The following is an 18,354-nucleotide window of genomic DNA, read 5'->3' on the forward strand; positions in this document are numbered from 1 at the left end:
AGATAAACGAAATTTGTCTGACTAAAAGAATTAAATTAAAAATAAGATAGAACTCATTGTTTCAAGCAAACTCAAGCACACCTATTCTGTTATACTTCATCAGGTACATATTTTGTACGTTGTCCTACATAATAGATTATTCTTCATGATGATAAGGATTAATCTTCTTTTAAAGATTATTTACACTCGAAAAGTCAATGGAAATTGTTGTTAGAATAAATAAAAGATTACGCATATAAAAATTAATATTTAACTCTTATTGTGTAATATAGCGTAGTGTTAAATTTCACGTAAAATTACATAAATTACTATAAATATTTACATTAGGGTAAAATAAAATGGCTTATTACAAAGTAAAAGAAGTTATGCAAAATCTTCAATGACTATGTAATACTATGTATAAATATAATGCTCAATATACAGTTACTTGAAATTCGTAGCGACACATATATTAAATTACTGGAAGGATTTTTTTTTTTTAGTCGATTATATCGGAATGTGTACATTCGTTTCAATTCAATGTAGGTATGTTTTAAAAAATGTTTGAAAACACATGACATTGTTTTCCTATACATCGATATGATGTACTGCTTTCTCAGTAGTTCAATCCAACTATCGTAATTCAGTAGAATACTAAAGCTAAATGGCCTGTTTTTAATTTGCATACACAAGTTTCGACTTTCATATGTGCTGAATAGGTGTACATTTGAAGAAATATATATATCCGTTTAAAGCTATTGAGGCACAGTCGGAATACTTTACAGTCGAAACTGAAACGTCGTCGAATTCACATCAGAGGTATTACTTAAGCTGCTATTTCATTTGGTAAGGAATACTGTTACTTTCTTTTCTTTCCTTTAACAATTTTTTTTTAAATCAATGTGTTTCTTGTAATTACATTTTGTTCTAAATTCGCTACCATATTTCATACTATGAAGATCATTCTATAAATTATTCATATAAAAAATGTACATTTCAGGAAGAAGGCATGATAAAGTTAAAATAATGTTCAACTGAGCTGTTCAAAAATCACACTTATTTTCTAGATACGTTTCATCTTATTGCCTTGCTTTATCATTTTTTATCCTACAAAATTTTGCTGAACAATTGTTATACTAAATTACGTATATTGTTAGGGGGTTTAACAGGTAGACCATCAAGATGTCTTTAAGCGGAAGTAATTTATATATAGAAGACTTAGTGAACTTTGATGAACCAACGGTGTCAAATGAAAAAAGCGAAATAGCTGAATTTTTTTCTCATACCAATGTTTTGGTAACAGGGGGTACGGGTTTTCTAGGAAAACTACTCATCGAGAAGTTGCTCAGGTACTCTACTGACACGACACTACATTTAAATAATTTTTTACTTATTACAAACGAACGCAAAGAATAAATTAACAGCGATTATTTAATCTTACGACGTACTTTTGTGCCTAAAACATATCAATAATCTCTTATTTCTGCAATTAAAATTTCATCAGCACGTATTATAATATGATTCACGATACGATTATATAAAAAATAATATTGCTTTGCCTTGAAAATTTCGTTAATTTACGTTTTGATATTTTTCATAATTGTAATTTCTGGACATGGCATGCCATTATTGATTGCTAATACATCTTAATTCGTTTGTTGAACAATCGGTTCAAAGGTACTTCCGGTGTTTATAAAATAGTTCTTTTCTACGTACAGCTGAGATAAATTTGTGTTTAATTATGGTAACTACATTACTTCGTGAAAAATTACACAAATACTCGAATTAAATTTCAATTTTATTATATATGGATACTTAATATTCATGATATTCTATATATTCTAATAATAGGTATAATTAACCTTTTTGGTACTTTCATTACGATTAATACTTTATGTACTATACATTGTTTGATAATACATTGACCTAATGTAATTATGTCATATCATTTTGCATAATAAGTCATTTTATTCCATTCGGAGTATATTTGTAGAAGCTGTCCAGATATTTTAAGATTATATATGATAGTGAGACCGAAAAAGGGGAAAACTGCTTTGGAACGGTATAAAGAAAGTTTCGAAGAAGTTGTAAGTAGAATAAGCGCTTCAATAAAGTATCTTATTAAATGAATTGTTATAATAAATTGTATAATATTTTTATTAGATATACGACAAATTAAGATGCGAGCAACCGAATTTTCTGCAAAAAATAGTAATATTAGAAGGCGATGCAGCGAAAGAAGATTATGGACTGTCGCCAGAAGATAAGAAGACTTTAATGAATGTGAATATTATTTTTCATGCAGCTGCTGTTGTGCGATTTGCCGAAAAGATTCGGGTTGCAGTAAACATTAATGTCAGAAGCACAAAATTCTTATTGTCATTTGCAAAAAAATTACCAAATTGTAAGGTATATATAACATTTCTTATTGTAATTTCTATACGAAATATCTTAGATCGACTCTGTTAAGGACATAAATAATTATTAATAATTACAAATAATTCTATCTGTAGGCTTTTGTGCATGTATCAACTGCATTTTCCAATTGTGTACGTAAGAATATTGATGAAGTACACTATACAGATGTTATAGATGCAGATAAAGTTTTAACATTGTTGGATACGTTGGATGATGGAAAACTTGAACAAATTACCCCTATGTAAGTATTGCTTTAAAACTTTAAATTCTAATTTTCTGAATAAGAATGATTATAATGAACTGCAAATATTCTGTATAATAGGTTGCTTGATAAATGGCCAAATACATATGTATTTACTAAGGCACTAGGGGAAAATATGGTATTAAAGTATGGTGATGATCTACCAGTTTGTATTGTACGCCCCAGTATCGTTATAGCAACTGACAAAGAACCAATTTCTGCATGGATAAATAATATGTATGGACCCACAGGTGTAGTTATGGGTGGTGGTATAGGTTTGTTACATACATTGCATTGTAAAAAAGAAAATATAGCAGATATCATACCAGCTGATTATGTTATTTCCAACATTATTTCCTCTGCTTGGGATGTTGCCAATAGGTAGTATTTTGTCATTTCTTATTAATTTTACTATTAAATAGTATGAAAATCAAGTAATACCATTTCATTCGTAAACAAAAAGAAAAAAGAATTGATAGACTGAAATAATAAAGAATTATATTTAGATAAAAAGAGATATAAATTTCAATACTGGTAATAATTATTTTGTTTCATAGAAAAGTTGCAATAAAGTCAGACCAATCTTCTAATTTACCTGATGAGGAAAAAATACCTGTTTATAATTCGGTATCTTCTTGTCAAAAACCAATTTCCTGGGGTGAATTTATGAAGTTTAATGAAATTTATGGATTAAGAGTACCTAGTACAAAAATTATTTGGATTTATACAATGACACTCAATAGATATTTATTTCTTCACAATATCTATGCTTTCTTATTTCACATAATACCAGCAATTATCGTTGATACACTGGCTTATCTCACTGGTCGGACACCTATGTATGTATCCTACATACCAATTATAAACTATGTATAGATAACATACATTGATAATTACGTAAATTAATAGTAATATTTCATTAATATATTTTAGATTATTAGATGCATACACAAAGATACATAAATTTAGCACTGTGATACATTACTTCGCAGTAAATGAATGGAAGTTTAAAAATGACAATGTTATAAAACTTTGGAACAAGATGAATTCTACTGATCGACAAATTTTCTGCCTTAATACAGAATACTTGGACTGGAGGGAATATTTCTATTATCATATAAGAGGTATTCGTATGTATTTATTAAAAGATCCTCTGGACACAGTAGAAGCAGGAATAGCCAAATATAAAAAGTACGTTTCTTTTCAATGTTTATTGAAATTAAAGTTACTGTTATTATATATTATAACATGAAATATTTTTATATTGTAGGTTACGTCTAGCGCATAATACAATCATGTTAACAATATCACTATTACTTTTATGGGTTGCGATATCATTCATAGGTTTCCTTTGGTCTTTTTGTCCTTTATCACACTAATAATTATTGATAGTAATATTGTAGTTCTTTTATATTAGATTTAAAACAATTTTTTCCTATTAAAGTGTACATTACTGTTACAAACAGTTGTTCACTATCGAACTTATTTCATTATAATGATAATAGATGTCGCCACAAAGCTATATTATCTGTATTAAAATAAAATGTATATATTCTCTTAACTTTATTACAATATCCAATTTGTTAAGTAAGGAAATATTTGGCTTCATATTCTGTAAGAGATATTAAGATTGTTTTATTTATAATTGACTAATTCTGTTGGTTCTGACATTTCTATATTTGGTCAAGATAGAAAGCTAGAGAAGTTTCAAGTTATTTACAAATTTTATTTATATTATTTTTATACTATTTATATATAAGCAAGACATTAAAAATGTTCTATAATAATTATAATTTATATAACCTTTAAGCATTTTGTAATATGTGAAGCCTTTATTTCAAATTATTAACTTGTTTATATAGGAATATTTTTAGTGAATTAATGTCACAAGTAAAAAGAAATACAAGGTATCAGAAGCGCTATTGAAATTCTTATATTGTGAAATAAGATGAAAAAAAGTGAAATAGTTATATTAAAAAATAAAAATTTGAAATGTCATATAGAAATATATTTTCATAAATAAATTAAAAATTAAGATTTTCTTCACTAAGAATTTTTAACCGAGTGTATCAAATTAAAAAGTTTTTAATCATGAAAATGAAATAGTATGCGTAGGAGTCCCTTCTCAATTTATAGCCGCGTTGTTAATAGGTGCGACTACAGTCTTGTCTACATGCTGGGCACATTGTATACAAATTGATTGATTTATTGTGGTACGAAGCACTACTGAAATTGTTTTTTTCCTGTTTAAATACTGGATGTACTAATAGTTATCGTATCCTTCTTATTTCAATACAATTCTTTACTTTAAAATATTAGCTTAGGTTTTACAATTCTTATAGACTTGTTCTAACTATAGATTAAAATGAATCAATAGGAGTAAAATATAGAGAGTTGGGAGGAAGATTTTGCACATCTTTTTCGTGTATCTTTTATGGCTGTGTATCAAGATTTATATAACCCATTTAATATGAATAATAAATTTGTTATTATGCTGTAATGTGCTTGTATTCGATATTAATCATGATATTAAAAGTATTATAAAAGCTTGGTATAACCAAGAATGGAGAAATACTATATAAATACATAATACATAACAGGAATGGATCGAAGGGCAGATGAGGAAAAGAAGCGGGTAAGTTGTGCGCCACCATCGTACATCGAGCGTCAGAGTGTTGTGCGATACGGGGATGGAGGCCGCGCGAGCAGGCAAGCGGTTCAAGCGAACAGAGTCGAGGATCGAGAACCAACCGGCGACTCAGGAAGGCAGTGCACGCCCGACTGCCGACACGAGCGGATGGCGTACGTTGCCGCTCGCGCCACGATTACCTCGTGATTTTCCTTTCTGTCAGAGATACCGTCGGTCACCGTTGTCGATCTCTTGTGACGAGTCACACAGTACTCTAAACTAAACCATCTATTGCGATTGCACACAGTCGGAGTCTTCAAGTTCGTTTGTGACTTTGTGTGCCGCGCTTCGATCGCGGAATAAGAAAAAAACAAACGAACGAGCGAGAGACAACATAAAAGGAAATAAAGAAACGGAGAAGGCGAAAGGTAGATTTTCCCCTTTGATCTTTGTCTCTGGTCGTCGATTTTCATCGTGGTCGTTTCGTGTTTTGTCATCGACGGACATCGCGTACGTACACGTTTTAACACCACGTGTGTGCGCACGCACGCACGCACCAACTCCAACGACGCACGTATTTACTATATTATCAGGCCCGCGCGGCTGGCGTACGGGGCGCCCTCCAAAAGTCGTGTGTGCGCGTGCAACCCTACCGGAGCCCGCTGACGTTGGTTACCATAGTAGCGCGCGTGCCGATCAGCTGATCGTTGGGATCCGAGCGTGTTCGACCGTCGGCAGTCGGCCAGCAGCGGCTCCGTCCACTCGTTTCATGCGTTCGCGCAACTCGCTTGCCTTTCGCGCCGTGATTTAGTGATCAACCAACTATTTCGTCAACATCCCATCTCCCATTGTGGCAACGCATAGTTCCAGGAAAATTTTCGATACAACTAGACAAACTTGAATAGATCGTACATAACAGTCGGATTATCCTCTTATTCGCTGTTTTTGCGGTTAGAAGGATGCACTGTTACATTGTATCCGTACTGTCAATCTAATTAGCCAAGTAAACGACCAGACGTTGGCTCAAGTCTGATTTGAAGTAGCCAAAGCTGAACTAAGTACGTTGTTCGAGTAATTCATTTGTGTGCTTGTGACAAGGAAAACCAAAGCATTTCGAGATACACCATTGCATACGACTATCGAGACCTTGCCATGATTCACATCACGCATTTTAAATTCAACCGTCCAGAAGCGAAATTCAACGGAGATATGTCCAGCGACAGTGGATTCGAGTATTAGATATCATGGTTTGTTTAATTAAGCGTTGTAAAGTATCCCGATTGAAACATCGAACCATTTTTGTTGTCGAACGTTTTCAAATTACATTCGAACAAAAGTTTATAGAACGTAAGAAACAAGCTTGGTGATGGTCGCTGCGTATTTCTAACCGCGCCCGATAATCGAAACTATGTTCGATAAATGATAACAATAAACACACGCCGTCTCTCGAAGCAGTAATTTGCCGTGCGTTATGTTTTCAACAGCGTTGTCAGGTGACCTTATGTACGTGACTAACCGTGCGACCATCAATGACACCCTACAAAATCAACAAAACAAACTTAAACTGAAAAACGATCACTCATTCAAGTAGATATTTCGGGGAATTACGAAGAACGCCCTTGCCACTTCTCGTAATCGATTAATTTGCAAATGAAACAAAATTCAATCACTTGAATTAAATCGATGTATCACAGCATTCGCAAAAATGAAACATAATCATTTCGAATCGATCGATCAGAAGGTGGTGTTGTAGTGCAGTTTGGAAAAAATATCGATATATCGATATTGTTTGGTGTCAGGTGTCGCTAGACTGCAGTGAACGATGATGGCCACACAGTCTTCGTACGTACGAAATGAAGAACAGAACGCGTCGGAATTGGAAGTAACGGTTCTGGTGAATGATAATTTTCATTAAAACAACATTCAGGCTCGCTTGGTAATGGGATATCGCAGAATGTGAAAGCTTTTTTTTGTACGGACACAAATTTTTGACAATCGTTTGTACCTGTGACGAATCGCTTGACTGCATGAACCAGACTCCGTGTGAATATGTGAAGTGACTGAATTCTTTTTTTATCGAACTTTCGTCAAAAGTGATTTTTCGTTTTATTTCGTGCTGTGCCTGCAACTGCATCTTTATGCGCCAATTGCAACAATGACAATTCGAAGTAATTTCTCGTTCACGCGGAAACTCTGTGATAGCCAATGCCAGTAACGCCATTACTCGGATTAAGTCAAGTGTGAGAAGATCGGTTCCTGATATCATCTTGATAGAAAGCTTGGTGAGTAAAAAACATATATATTTATCGTAAAGTAGAAAAGCAGAAAAAACATTGTTTTTGTTACACCGATAAACATGTTGAATTTTAAAAATCAAAGTACATATTAAATTGGTGCATAGGAAATGTTGTACATTCAAATAAACTTTAACCATACATTGTATCTCCTTTAAGACATTTGTTCAAAGTAATTTTCATACGATTGAGCGAGCGTTTTGTTTTTCAATTTGGTTGATAATCAAGGGTAGGTCAAAATTTAATTGATGGTTATTAGCTCGTCAAATTACAATTTCGGATGAACAATATTTCATGGCTACCAACCTAACATATTTCCTTCGTATCAGTTCTTTCCCGCCATTTTTTGTCTTCTTTCATTCGAGGCAACATTATTTTTTATATATTTCGTTTAAGTGGAAATAAATAGAATATGCAATTTTATAATTGAATAGACAATTACATTTGAACAAACAATTATTGTAGCGTGTAACGTAATTATAATTTTTATGACTATAAGCATAAGTAACGTGGAGCAGTATATAGACTCTAGTCAGTTGTCGAGTCGACGAACCTCTATCGATCTTTACCTCCTGTCTGCGTCTGTCCTCCATCGCTCTGTCACACAGGAATGCAAGCTGTGTTGTATTTCTGGCGTAGTTATTTCTTAAGTTTTTCGAGTTGTGATCACCATCACAAATTTTAGAATAAACTGCTTAATTAAAACCGTTCGCTGATTATATATCATAAATATTAATGTCCACACCATGTACATATGTGCGATTAAAAATATTTCATGTTGAAAGTCCCGCTGGGTCTATGAATCTTAGAGGATATTCTCGTAATACGTCGTATATCTTAATTATAATTGTTTATTATTTTCTAAAACATTGGTAATAAATAATGATATAATAATTTGATTCCTTATCCATTTTTTAAATATATTTTTCTGACTATTTTTAGTTGAAATGAGCGCAGAATAGGAATCGAAAGAAGAATATATATTAGTAAATGTTTACAAATAATATTGTACGGGACACGTTGCTGGCTACAATACAATAGGCACCACATAATAGAGGTACACACTCATTGATAAGCTCTTGGCAATAATCGACGATATACACACGATACGTACCGTTGTTCTTGGTTTTTAGTAATATACCATTGTACGTTTTATCTGCTTTTTCAAGAAAAAGGAAAAAGAACACGCCCTTTGTAGCCAATCGTTATTTAAACTTTTAATTAACAATATGAGATAAAATTGATAAAGTCGATTAATGGTCTAGCTTATCATCTTCTACAGAACTTCTAATAAGAAAAGTTGAATCGTTTTGAAATGCATTAAAATCTCGCTGGGTCTAATAATCGTACTCGTAAATTTGAAAGAGCGAACGTGAATGTTAAAATGTGACTAGGAAAAGAAAGAAACGGAAAGAATATCGATCTTGCACCTGATCCTACAAAGCCAGGTGTAAGCAGGTACTCGTTCTTGTAAAACCGTCGTAGATGCGTTTACCTTCGTGGCTACTTGCCAACTAAATTCTCACAAACTAGTTCTGAAATTTATGCGATTCTTGAGAGTGCACAACCTAAAGAGGATTCTCTGTTTTGTCACATACTCCTCTTGGGACCTACCGCCTCGAAGTGCAATAAACTGGAACGGTGACTGAGGCTTTTAGCACCCCAGTGTGACCACAACAAACGGAATTTTAATTCGATTATTTACCTGACAAACATGATTGGCAAATTATGTCCATCGTTTCCATATTCTATAGCCATTAATTCAAACGAATACATTTTGTTCAATGACTGAGGTCGAATCAGTATTACTTCACTTTGATCGCATAAAATTATTATTCATTGCAGAATTAAGTTCTTAATTGGATACATTCCCCTCGCTGTATCAGATAAGATTTAATTAAAATATACCGGTTAAAAGTGAAAATATTCATAAAGTGTAAATTTCCGAGACAAGAGCGTCGTTGCAACTGGAAATTGATGGTATCGCGGAGGTGGTCCGAGATACGACTTTGTATAGATAGACGGTACAATATTCCAAATATAGACAGGAGAAACGGCCAGGCGCATCTTAATTTGCGGTTGTACGTTCCTAATTTGGTTCACTGACGTTGTACATCCAACGAATAACGTTTTGTCACAGTCGCACAAGCATTAGAAGGAACACGATGGTACGAAGTAAGAGACAAAGAGACAGAGAGGACGGTTATTAGTCCGCTCGCGGTTATTTCATTTGCGACTCATGGTCCACGGTACTAGTTGGTATAATTGTCAGGTTTACGAGAGTCTCGTCATGGAGGCTTGCGACAAAACTTCATCGAACCGTATCTAGGAAGTTATAACCTTTGGAAAAAGTACTGTTAATCGTGTTCGATCTGCGAGCTGAACGAACCAAAGAATTTCATTTCTCGAAATATATCGTGACTGTATCGTTTAATAATTTATAGATTTGGATCTATAAGTTAGATTGCGAAATTGCTAATGCTATTTCTATAGATTTACGTATGAAACTTTTTATCGAATAAAAATACGCGATAAAAAATTATAAAGTCGTTCGGCATGTTCTTCTTATTTCATGGTTTCGGAAACGAAACTTGCTTTTCCTCTTTAAGTTTACAGATATCTCGACAACACTTGAAACCGCTTACGTTTTGTATACTTATATTTAGCTACACGTTGAGAGAGGTGAAGTAGCTTGCGGAATCTAAATGAATAAACACCTGCGCGTCTATAGGATAACTGTTAACTGTAATTGTATGTTTTTTAACCTCCGTTAGCGTTGATGCGGCATTTTCAATGCATAGTACACCGTTCCAACACCATTTATGTCAATGTCCATTTAATTATTTTGAGTTAAAACATGTGAACTCTGGCATTTGATACGAAATATTTTTGAGCAACCTGGATAATCTGATCGATCGAGCAGCGTATTCCGGTTCTAAATAAAAAAGGTTGGATCGAACACAGTTCAATGAATCGAATTTTTAGAGCCGAACGGTAGAATAAGAGTAGACTAGAGGAAATATTTTCCAAACGATTTATATACATATATGTATATACTCTGTTGAATAGCGTGGCATTTAGTTAGTCTTCCACTTGACGCTATGGTAGACAAATATCTATCTAACCGGTGTGTTGCGTAATGTTTGAGCGCGATGCGCTTTAAACGCATCTTTGTGGTACGGGCGCAGCGATGCCCCTGACTTTCCGACATTGATTTTGACCGCAGAATCAACGTGCATAGGAGAAAACGCACCTAACTGTTCCTTTGACTATCTTATACTTGTAGGCTGTCAGATTGTTGACACAGCCAGTGACACGTTTAATAGGATTATTTATGCTTCTAAAGGCGCTTAGATGGTCCCACGTTCGTATCAGCTTCATCTACCTGACAGAGCGTAGCATAATTATGCCGACACGGTTTGTAATATTGGGCTCGGCAAGCCAAGTGACAACGCCTAGTCGTCCCTGATTTTGACTTTGTTCGACTACCGACGTACGACGAGACGTTTTAATCGTCTACGAATGCGCGCGATCGTGGCAACACGTGCTGCTATGTAACTTGTCCGATGATTATTGACATGATTATCTCGCACCAGTGCGCATGGACTAACGAATAGGAATTAATTGAAAAGAAACGTTAGATCCAACGTTGCTCGTGTTCGAATAACGGTGTTCTCGCGTACACGATGTTTCATTAGGTGCACGTTGTTTCTGTGTTCGTTCGTTATTGCCACTAGTTTACTCTGGTTAATTGTGCGTTTGATCGGGCGTCAAAAACCGTATTTATAGCGAAACTTGCAAATCGTTCGTTTTGTCCATTGTCTGTTGCTCATGCTGCGAATTTTAATGAGTTTGTTATTTATTCCTCTTTATTCCACCGTTAAAATGCTCTTTATGTGGCACGTATACTTATGTCTTAATACGTTGCGTGAATTAGAAGAGAGAGGCAGCCGTACACGAACCATTTCTCTGCAATAATTAATTTGTTCATGAATATTTCTTCGTATGCGCGTATCTAAATAATACACGGTTATAGATTCGTGTTCTTAATTGTTAATATCTAATTCATCTTGTATTGCGATACTATGTACGAACAAGCTTGTAAGCCTGGGCGCGTGTTTACGTGCGCACGTGATGCGTGTGTGAGTGGCGCAGGTAATTTGCGGTTTTGAGACGAGACTGGATTCAGTCGGATAATGACCTGCTAGCACTCGTAACGTTAATTGCACTCGTTTCAGTCTTTTGCACAGAACATCATTGTGTTCGGGCTTCGACTCGAGTGCCTTTGGACGCCAACGCAAGCGCGAAACAACCGCGTGCGTACGATCCTTTTCACGATCATTTTAATGGCACATAAAAAATTTACGCACCCATTAATTCGTGGTTACCTTGGCATTAAGAACTAGTTGCATTTTAGGGCTACTTAAAATAGAAAACATTGTACACGCTTGTATACCGTCGCGAATGACAATAATTCTTTCAAAAATTGTATTCCGGTAGATACTTATTTCATGAATTTAAATGATAGAATTCGATAGTAATACGTGTCTTCTGTTTAAAACTAATCGAAATTTCCTAATATTTCCATAGATCCTTAGGGCTGCCAGCGAAGTTCATTAAAATTCTTTCGCCTGTAATTGCAATAAGTAGATGATAAACCGTACATAATTTAACGGCGTATTTAACAGCAGTTCTCACTCGTTCCTTAATCGTATTGGAAAAGCGTTGAATTCCCGAATATGCGAGGAACGCAGTGGCGTACGTTAATTAACCATCTAATTGGCTTGAATGCATCTCTGGCGTCTTACGAAATAAGCTTTGCTCGAATCGTCGAAGAAGTTACGTATATCGTATTTTATCTTGGTCAAGGAAATAGCCGACAAAAATATGAAAATGCTCTTGAAATTCTAAACGATTCAACGGCATCGAAGTGTCTGGAACACTACGACGATGCAATGATTAAACGTATCGATGCGTCTTTTTTATTTTCGTGATTAGACAAAAAAGAGTTGTGTCAAAGGTTGAAAAATAGAGAACCGCTGCTGGCGATATAACACGATATAAGCATGGATCACAGGCGACAACCGCTCATTAGCATACAATACAGGCTAATGGGATCGCACGCTGACGGCTACCGTTCAATATCACGTCCACACATAGCTTTAGTCACCCTTTCGGGAAGAAAGAGCGGCATCGATGATATTAAAATTGTTCCACAGGTCCGCATTAGTTTTACTCTCCGTAGTTTGTCATAGCTTTGTCTTCCTACTTAATTCGTTTACCACGATAGCCGGCAGGCTTGCCTCGCGATTTATCCAATATCCAGGATAATTGTGAAATATTCTACAGTGCATTTAATTAATTTTGCATTAATTCCCTTTTCAAACTTCATCGTCTGAAATAATATTAATGAATAATATTAATTCTTCTGTTGAATTTTCTTTAATCCATTCGTCGGTAAATTGCTTTAAAAGCAAATGTAAATTTAGCAGCAATATTCTCGAGCGAAACACATTGAAAAATTATCGCTGTGTAGTTAACATATTCGGAATTACGACTTCTCATAATAAAATTAATAAGCAGCCGATGGCGTTTGTAGAAGGCTATTTATAGAGTAATAGGTTTTTATTTCTTGTTTTTCAGTTCCTTATTCCACTAACTTAGCAAATCGTCTATCGCGCGTGGTACACTCAACAGGCGCAATGTCATTTATTCAACAAAGGCTTCGACGATTAATTGTAATGACTAATTCCTGTATCAGATGCATCTGTTGTTCCTCGCAATATATAGATCTAGTTCTTTTGTTCGCTAATGAAATTGCTTATCTACACGTATCTTGTATCTATTACAAATAGGAGATATTACGTACTAAAATTATTCGGGGTAACTCCCGATAATATGCCGCAGTTTAGGCCGAGCACGTATTTCTGCTGGAACAGATAAAACTGGTTCGAATCGTTGTAGCGGGCATTGTAACACTGACTGCTATTTACACGTCATCGTATTATAGTTCCAACTACGTCCCTCGTTACTGCTGGCAAATGCGTGCGAATGTCAGTTTTAGTACGAGGCAGTAAAAGACGCGAGGCGTCGTTGTTATTGCTTCTCTCGTGGTAGTTTCTGCTAGTTTTACCGGTCCGTTGTTTCATTATCGTTTCGTTGGGCTTTCTGCCGAGGAGGATTACGAGATAATGCGATAAGTCGGGGGTTTCGGTGCGAAACAACAACGATACGAAGCACGAGTACACTGATGTATAGAAACGTGCATGGAAGATACGATGATTACCGTTGATGTGGAAAGCGAGCGAAAGAAACTGTTTGTACACAGTGACACAATTAACGTTTGAATGCCTTTAAGGATGTCTGGTATGCGTCACGTTGATATTTATTTTGATCATTTAATACGCGTCTCTCGTAGGGAAACTACGAATAATTATTTGCTCAGGCTGACGCGACGTCTCGTTAGTCCAATTCGTAATCGCGTATGCAATTATCGGTAGAAGACTTCTAAATTACTCGAAACTTCAGCTTAAGTTTGCCGGAACGTTTTATGCTACACGACCAGCAGATCGCGCACCAGTCTTGGTAGCAGTAAAAACGCCAATAGGTCGGCGATAAAATTAAATGAACACTTACAAACTCTAGCCGTCGGTTGAAGCTGAAGAGAGTATGGAAGCGAGTAGCTGTCGATAATGAGAAACTCGATAAAAACTACTGGAACGCTTCGTCTCAATTGATGTACGTCCCGTCATAATTGATACTCTAACGTCGTACCGCGAGCTCGGGGCTTGTATTTAAAGAGTCTTGGATTACGTCTAATAAGACGTTGCTTTTGACCTAACAATAGGCGATTACGAATTCGTTCATCTTAAGAAAACTGACCATTTGCCGCACGTTCCTTTCACCCTATCAGGAGAAATTAGTTCTCCGATTCTCCGCCGAGAGGATTTTTAAAAGGGAAACGTGCTTTCTAATACCATACCGAGCTAATTATGCGCACAAGTCGATATTCCTTCTTTATTTTCCTCACCTATCAATTTCAATGGTAGTTTCGCTCGTTGAATCCGAATTGCTCCGTTGAATCGGTTTTTAGGATACGATGATTTTACTCGCAGTATATTTTACATTAGAGAATAGAATTTACGGAAGGAAACCGACCCGATACATATTTTGTAATTCAGGATGAGGGTTCAGGGTTGGTTCGTTAATTTTCATTGTCTCGTGCGAGCTGATAAAATCTGATACTAGGGAAAGGTATGAAGTACATGTACGTGATGTACATTAATGTATGATAGAATAGGAATTTCTTTTGTGATACGTTCCGGCGAACCGATGTGGGTATATGCATATATATGTATTGCAGATATGGGTAGATCTATATGCACGACATGGCATTCGGAGCTTGTTGCATTCCGATTAACGCGTTATTATACGATGCGTATTAGAAACCGTACATGCGACCAGCTAATGCGTTCGTGGTTCACACGAGTGTATTGGGCATTCGATAAGCATTGTAACGTAATGGAACGAATGTGTTTTGTGAAAGTGTATGTTCGGTTACACGTGATATGGTTTTTCAATGTATAGATACCTATTAAAAACTACTTCCTTTTTTTTAAACGGAAAACAAAATAGCGGTATGTATGTTTGACTTACAACGATATATACAGCAAATGTAAAATAACTAGACCTGTACGTGCATCATGTCGTGAATAGTGGAACGGTGCGATGTACCATGAAAAGCATCGGCTCACTGGATTCGTATTAAATCCATGCGAATCTATACAAATGGAAACATAAATGCAAGCGTGCATCGCGGTACACACGTGTCACGTACATACGGCAAAGTGTCGCCAAGTATGCACCGTATGCTAAAACACGATTCGCTTTCGAAATAAATCGATAAGATCTCGGTTGAACAGATTTCAAATTAACGTCAATGTACAGCACCGTGCGAGCCACGAACGGAGGTTATTAATGCCCGGTGTGCACCGTCAACGTTAGACCGTTCTAACATTATTATGGCGGTATCATGTAAAGTAGACGTTTCGCGGATGTAATATTAATGTAACCCGAGAAGAAATTGAGAGAGAAGCACGGCAGATGACAAGCTGTTCGCTTTACGTGGAAACGATGTATGTAATTATTTCAAGACTTAAATAGGTCGGAACACGATGGTTGTAATTTCAGCACAGTCAAATGGTTCTCGGCAGAGCTTTCTTTTTTGTACACCTTAATTGCACGTATCATGCCAAACATAATGTGTTAATATAATTGGCTTCCTTTATATAGAGTCACTGTTACACTTTCTAAGTATATTATTTTTATCATTTCTCGATGATGAGCCACCAAAGCTTATTCGTGGCTCGCAATTAATTTAATTAAACAGCATCGATTCACGATAACCGAAAGGAACTGGTACCATCTACTGATAAGGTTAATCGCTGAAAGAACCAAGAAAAAAATATTGTTATCGGATCGGCGTAAATTAACGACGTTGACGGATTCATTAGGTGGAACGGGACTCGAACCGTGCCGTGGCCGCTAAAGCTCAATCGATCGAATTTAAAAGATCACCGAGCGAGTGGATCAACTTTGTATTCGAAGAAACGACAAATACCAAAGGCATAAGCGGCGGGAGTGATTATGATTAATGGTGGAGAACGTGATCTGTAAACACGTTCCATAGGCTTTCGTTTCGTTAGTCATAGAATTTCCACTTCTGATTTTAGACGATTCTGATTTAGCAATCGGAGTCGTTTGAATGAAGTATTTGCACTTTGTTATCTCGCATTCATACGATAACGCAGTCTGTCACGAATTTTATATTACGAAGCGAGACACGTTAGCCATTGTCTGTCGTTTCATACGATTCGGTGTTTTTATGTAAATTACAGACATCATGTGCAATTACTATCGCTGCTACTTCCTTCGTATCTTTCTCTCTTTCGATCTAGCGTTTGTCTCGAATGCTTGTACGGGCTATGGTAGTCTTCAAGGCGAAAAGAGAGAAGGCCAGATAAGGTAATGTCTTGGTAATGGTACATGTGCTTTGGTTCACACGCGGATACGACTGATCTGTACCGATCATTATCTTACATGTCCTGGTATAACACAATTATTTGCACCGGTAGTACAACTGGCCGAGTTTCATGCAGATATCTATTTCGACATAGCAGTATACGAGAGGCTGGGCAAGGAAAAAAGAAACGCAACCGTGTATCTTTATAGCTGTGCGTCAAACCAGCTGCTAAACTTTACAATGTGCCATAACAGAGCCTCTGTGTGCGTCGTTGAAATAATTGTCCCGAATCAGCGAGTCGAACGTTGCCGCCGATTGTGAAAATCCGCGTTGCTTCTGATCGGTGAAATCTAAGGAATGCGAGTCTTTTTTCGACTCGAGGACAAGTTTCCCTCGAGCTATTGTAACACGGTTCTCCCGTCTCGTAGGAGATCTCGCTACGAATTTCTGTATTAAGAACAACGATGCATTTTATTTAATTTTAACCAACGTTATCGAAGCCCGATCTTGGCACCGCCCACGAGAAAGTCATATCTCTTCGTTCTCGTGTTTATCCCCTTGATTCTTTATTAATACTAAAACTCGTAACTTTCTACTTATTATCGGGAACGACGTCGATGATTATTATCACGCCTAAATAGTCGCGATCGCTTAAAATTTTATAGATACCGTAACGACTTACTTAGCTAGTTTCTTCATGGCATTCTACGGAATCGACGGATTCCGTGACACTTATTAAGTAGAAATTGCACGATATATACCAACGATCGTAAACTTGTCGATACTGAATCCGATTGAATCAAACTGAAACAATCAGACTGTACTCGTTCTATAGACAAAAATGTTTCTATATAATATTTTGCAATTTAGTCGTTTAACTGGTAGAAATTGTGCGACTAGCATTCGTGGCACCCCGCGGCCCGCGACCTGCAGTGCGTTTCACACTTGCGGCAGCGGTACGCTCTCGCGTCCACCGAGTGGTTAGCTGCTCGCTGTAATTATCCCAGGCAGTTCTTACGCCTCTAGCGTGTGCATGTACACGCTAGTGTATACACGTCGTGCGTTGGAGCAGGTACAAGTTAGAGCAGGTCACTTTCGCTGCCGGCTTGAACTGTTCCAGTCGTCGCGCACGCGTGCTGTTCCATTCATAAACTTATAGAGGCGCGTATATAGCCAGACTGAAGCACATAGGTGTAGGTTCGCAGGTACGCCGATACACGGAAATAAGCTATTCATCGGTTCGCGTGTGTAGTTCCTAGTCGATCTATCTCGATGTTCCGCGAAACTTAAATCGCTGAGGCATACGTAAGAGTAAAGGCGAGTACGCGATGCTCGGTGTCGAAGGCGTTAAACTTAATTCTCGCGTATGATTCAACGTCTGGAACAAAGATGCCACGTTATATAACGCAAAATTATGTAAATGACTTTTTATGCGTCGTTTGATGTATCTAAGTTTCCATGCTCAGCCACGATTATGCATAGTCGTATCTACAGAAAGAGATATAATAGATGATCCGGTATACTCCGTACTGAAGGTTCTGCCTGAGTCGGGCAGCGCGCGTTTATTCGCTAAACGCGAAGTTTCGTAACCTTTCAATTAAGAGCGGAGTGCCACGGCGGTGCAACTATGTTCTTAAAGTGGAAAATGTGAACGCGCGGACCACGTAACCGGCTTGCAAAGTTCCGTATTTTGACGAAAACAGACGGAGGCTACGATGATTTAGGATCGAGATCGATAAACTGATTACGCGTCATAGTAGTTTTATCGGTA

At 36.6% G+C, this 18,354-nt stretch overlaps 2 protein-coding genes across 4 annotated transcripts in view; both read left to right on the plus strand.

The window, feature by feature from the left end:
* The first annotated feature begins 712 nt into the window (after positions 1 to 712).
* On the plus strand, positions 713 to 5,138 carry LOC122573566 (fatty acyl-CoA reductase wat-like). Of its 2 annotated transcripts, none has more exons than XM_043740105.1 (9): positions 713 to 825; positions 1,137 to 1,328; positions 1,973 to 2,066; positions 2,143 to 2,388; positions 2,493 to 2,638; positions 2,720 to 3,019; positions 3,196 to 3,477; positions 3,572 to 3,829; positions 3,909 to 5,138. In XM_043740105.1, exons 2-9 carry the CDS (start codon positions 1,162 to 1,164, stop codon positions 4,015 to 4,017), a joined length of 1,602 nt encoding a protein of 533 aa, XP_043596040.1. In that variant the 5' UTR covers positions 713 to 825; positions 1,137 to 1,161; the 3' UTR covers positions 4,018 to 5,138. The 2 variants fall into 2 exon arrangements, with proteins under 2 accessions (XP_043596040.1, XP_043596041.1); XM_043740106.1 differs by having other exon boundaries at positions 737 to 825; positions 1,149 to 1,328.
* Positions 5,139 to 5,397: 259 nt separating this feature from the next.
* Positions 5,398 to 18,354, plus strand: part of LOC122573568 (Krueppel-like factor 6) — a 292,071-nt gene continuing 279,114 nt past the window's right edge. The window contains exons 1-2 of one of the 2 annotated variants that reach the window (XM_043740111.1): positions 5,398 to 5,695; positions 7,067 to 7,549. The gene's annotated coding sequence lies outside the window, so the exon portion shown is untranslated. Of the gene's footprint in view, positions 7,550 to 18,354 lie in introns of both variants that reach the window. The other variant, XM_043740110.1, reaches the window with a different exon arrangement.

This window comes from Bombus pyrosoma, linkage group LG12, assembly GCF_014825855.1.
Source record: "Bombus pyrosoma isolate SC7728 linkage group LG12, ASM1482585v1, whole genome shotgun sequence".
Classification (NCBI taxonomy): domain Eukaryota; kingdom Metazoa; phylum Arthropoda; class Insecta; order Hymenoptera; family Apidae; genus Bombus; species Bombus pyrosoma.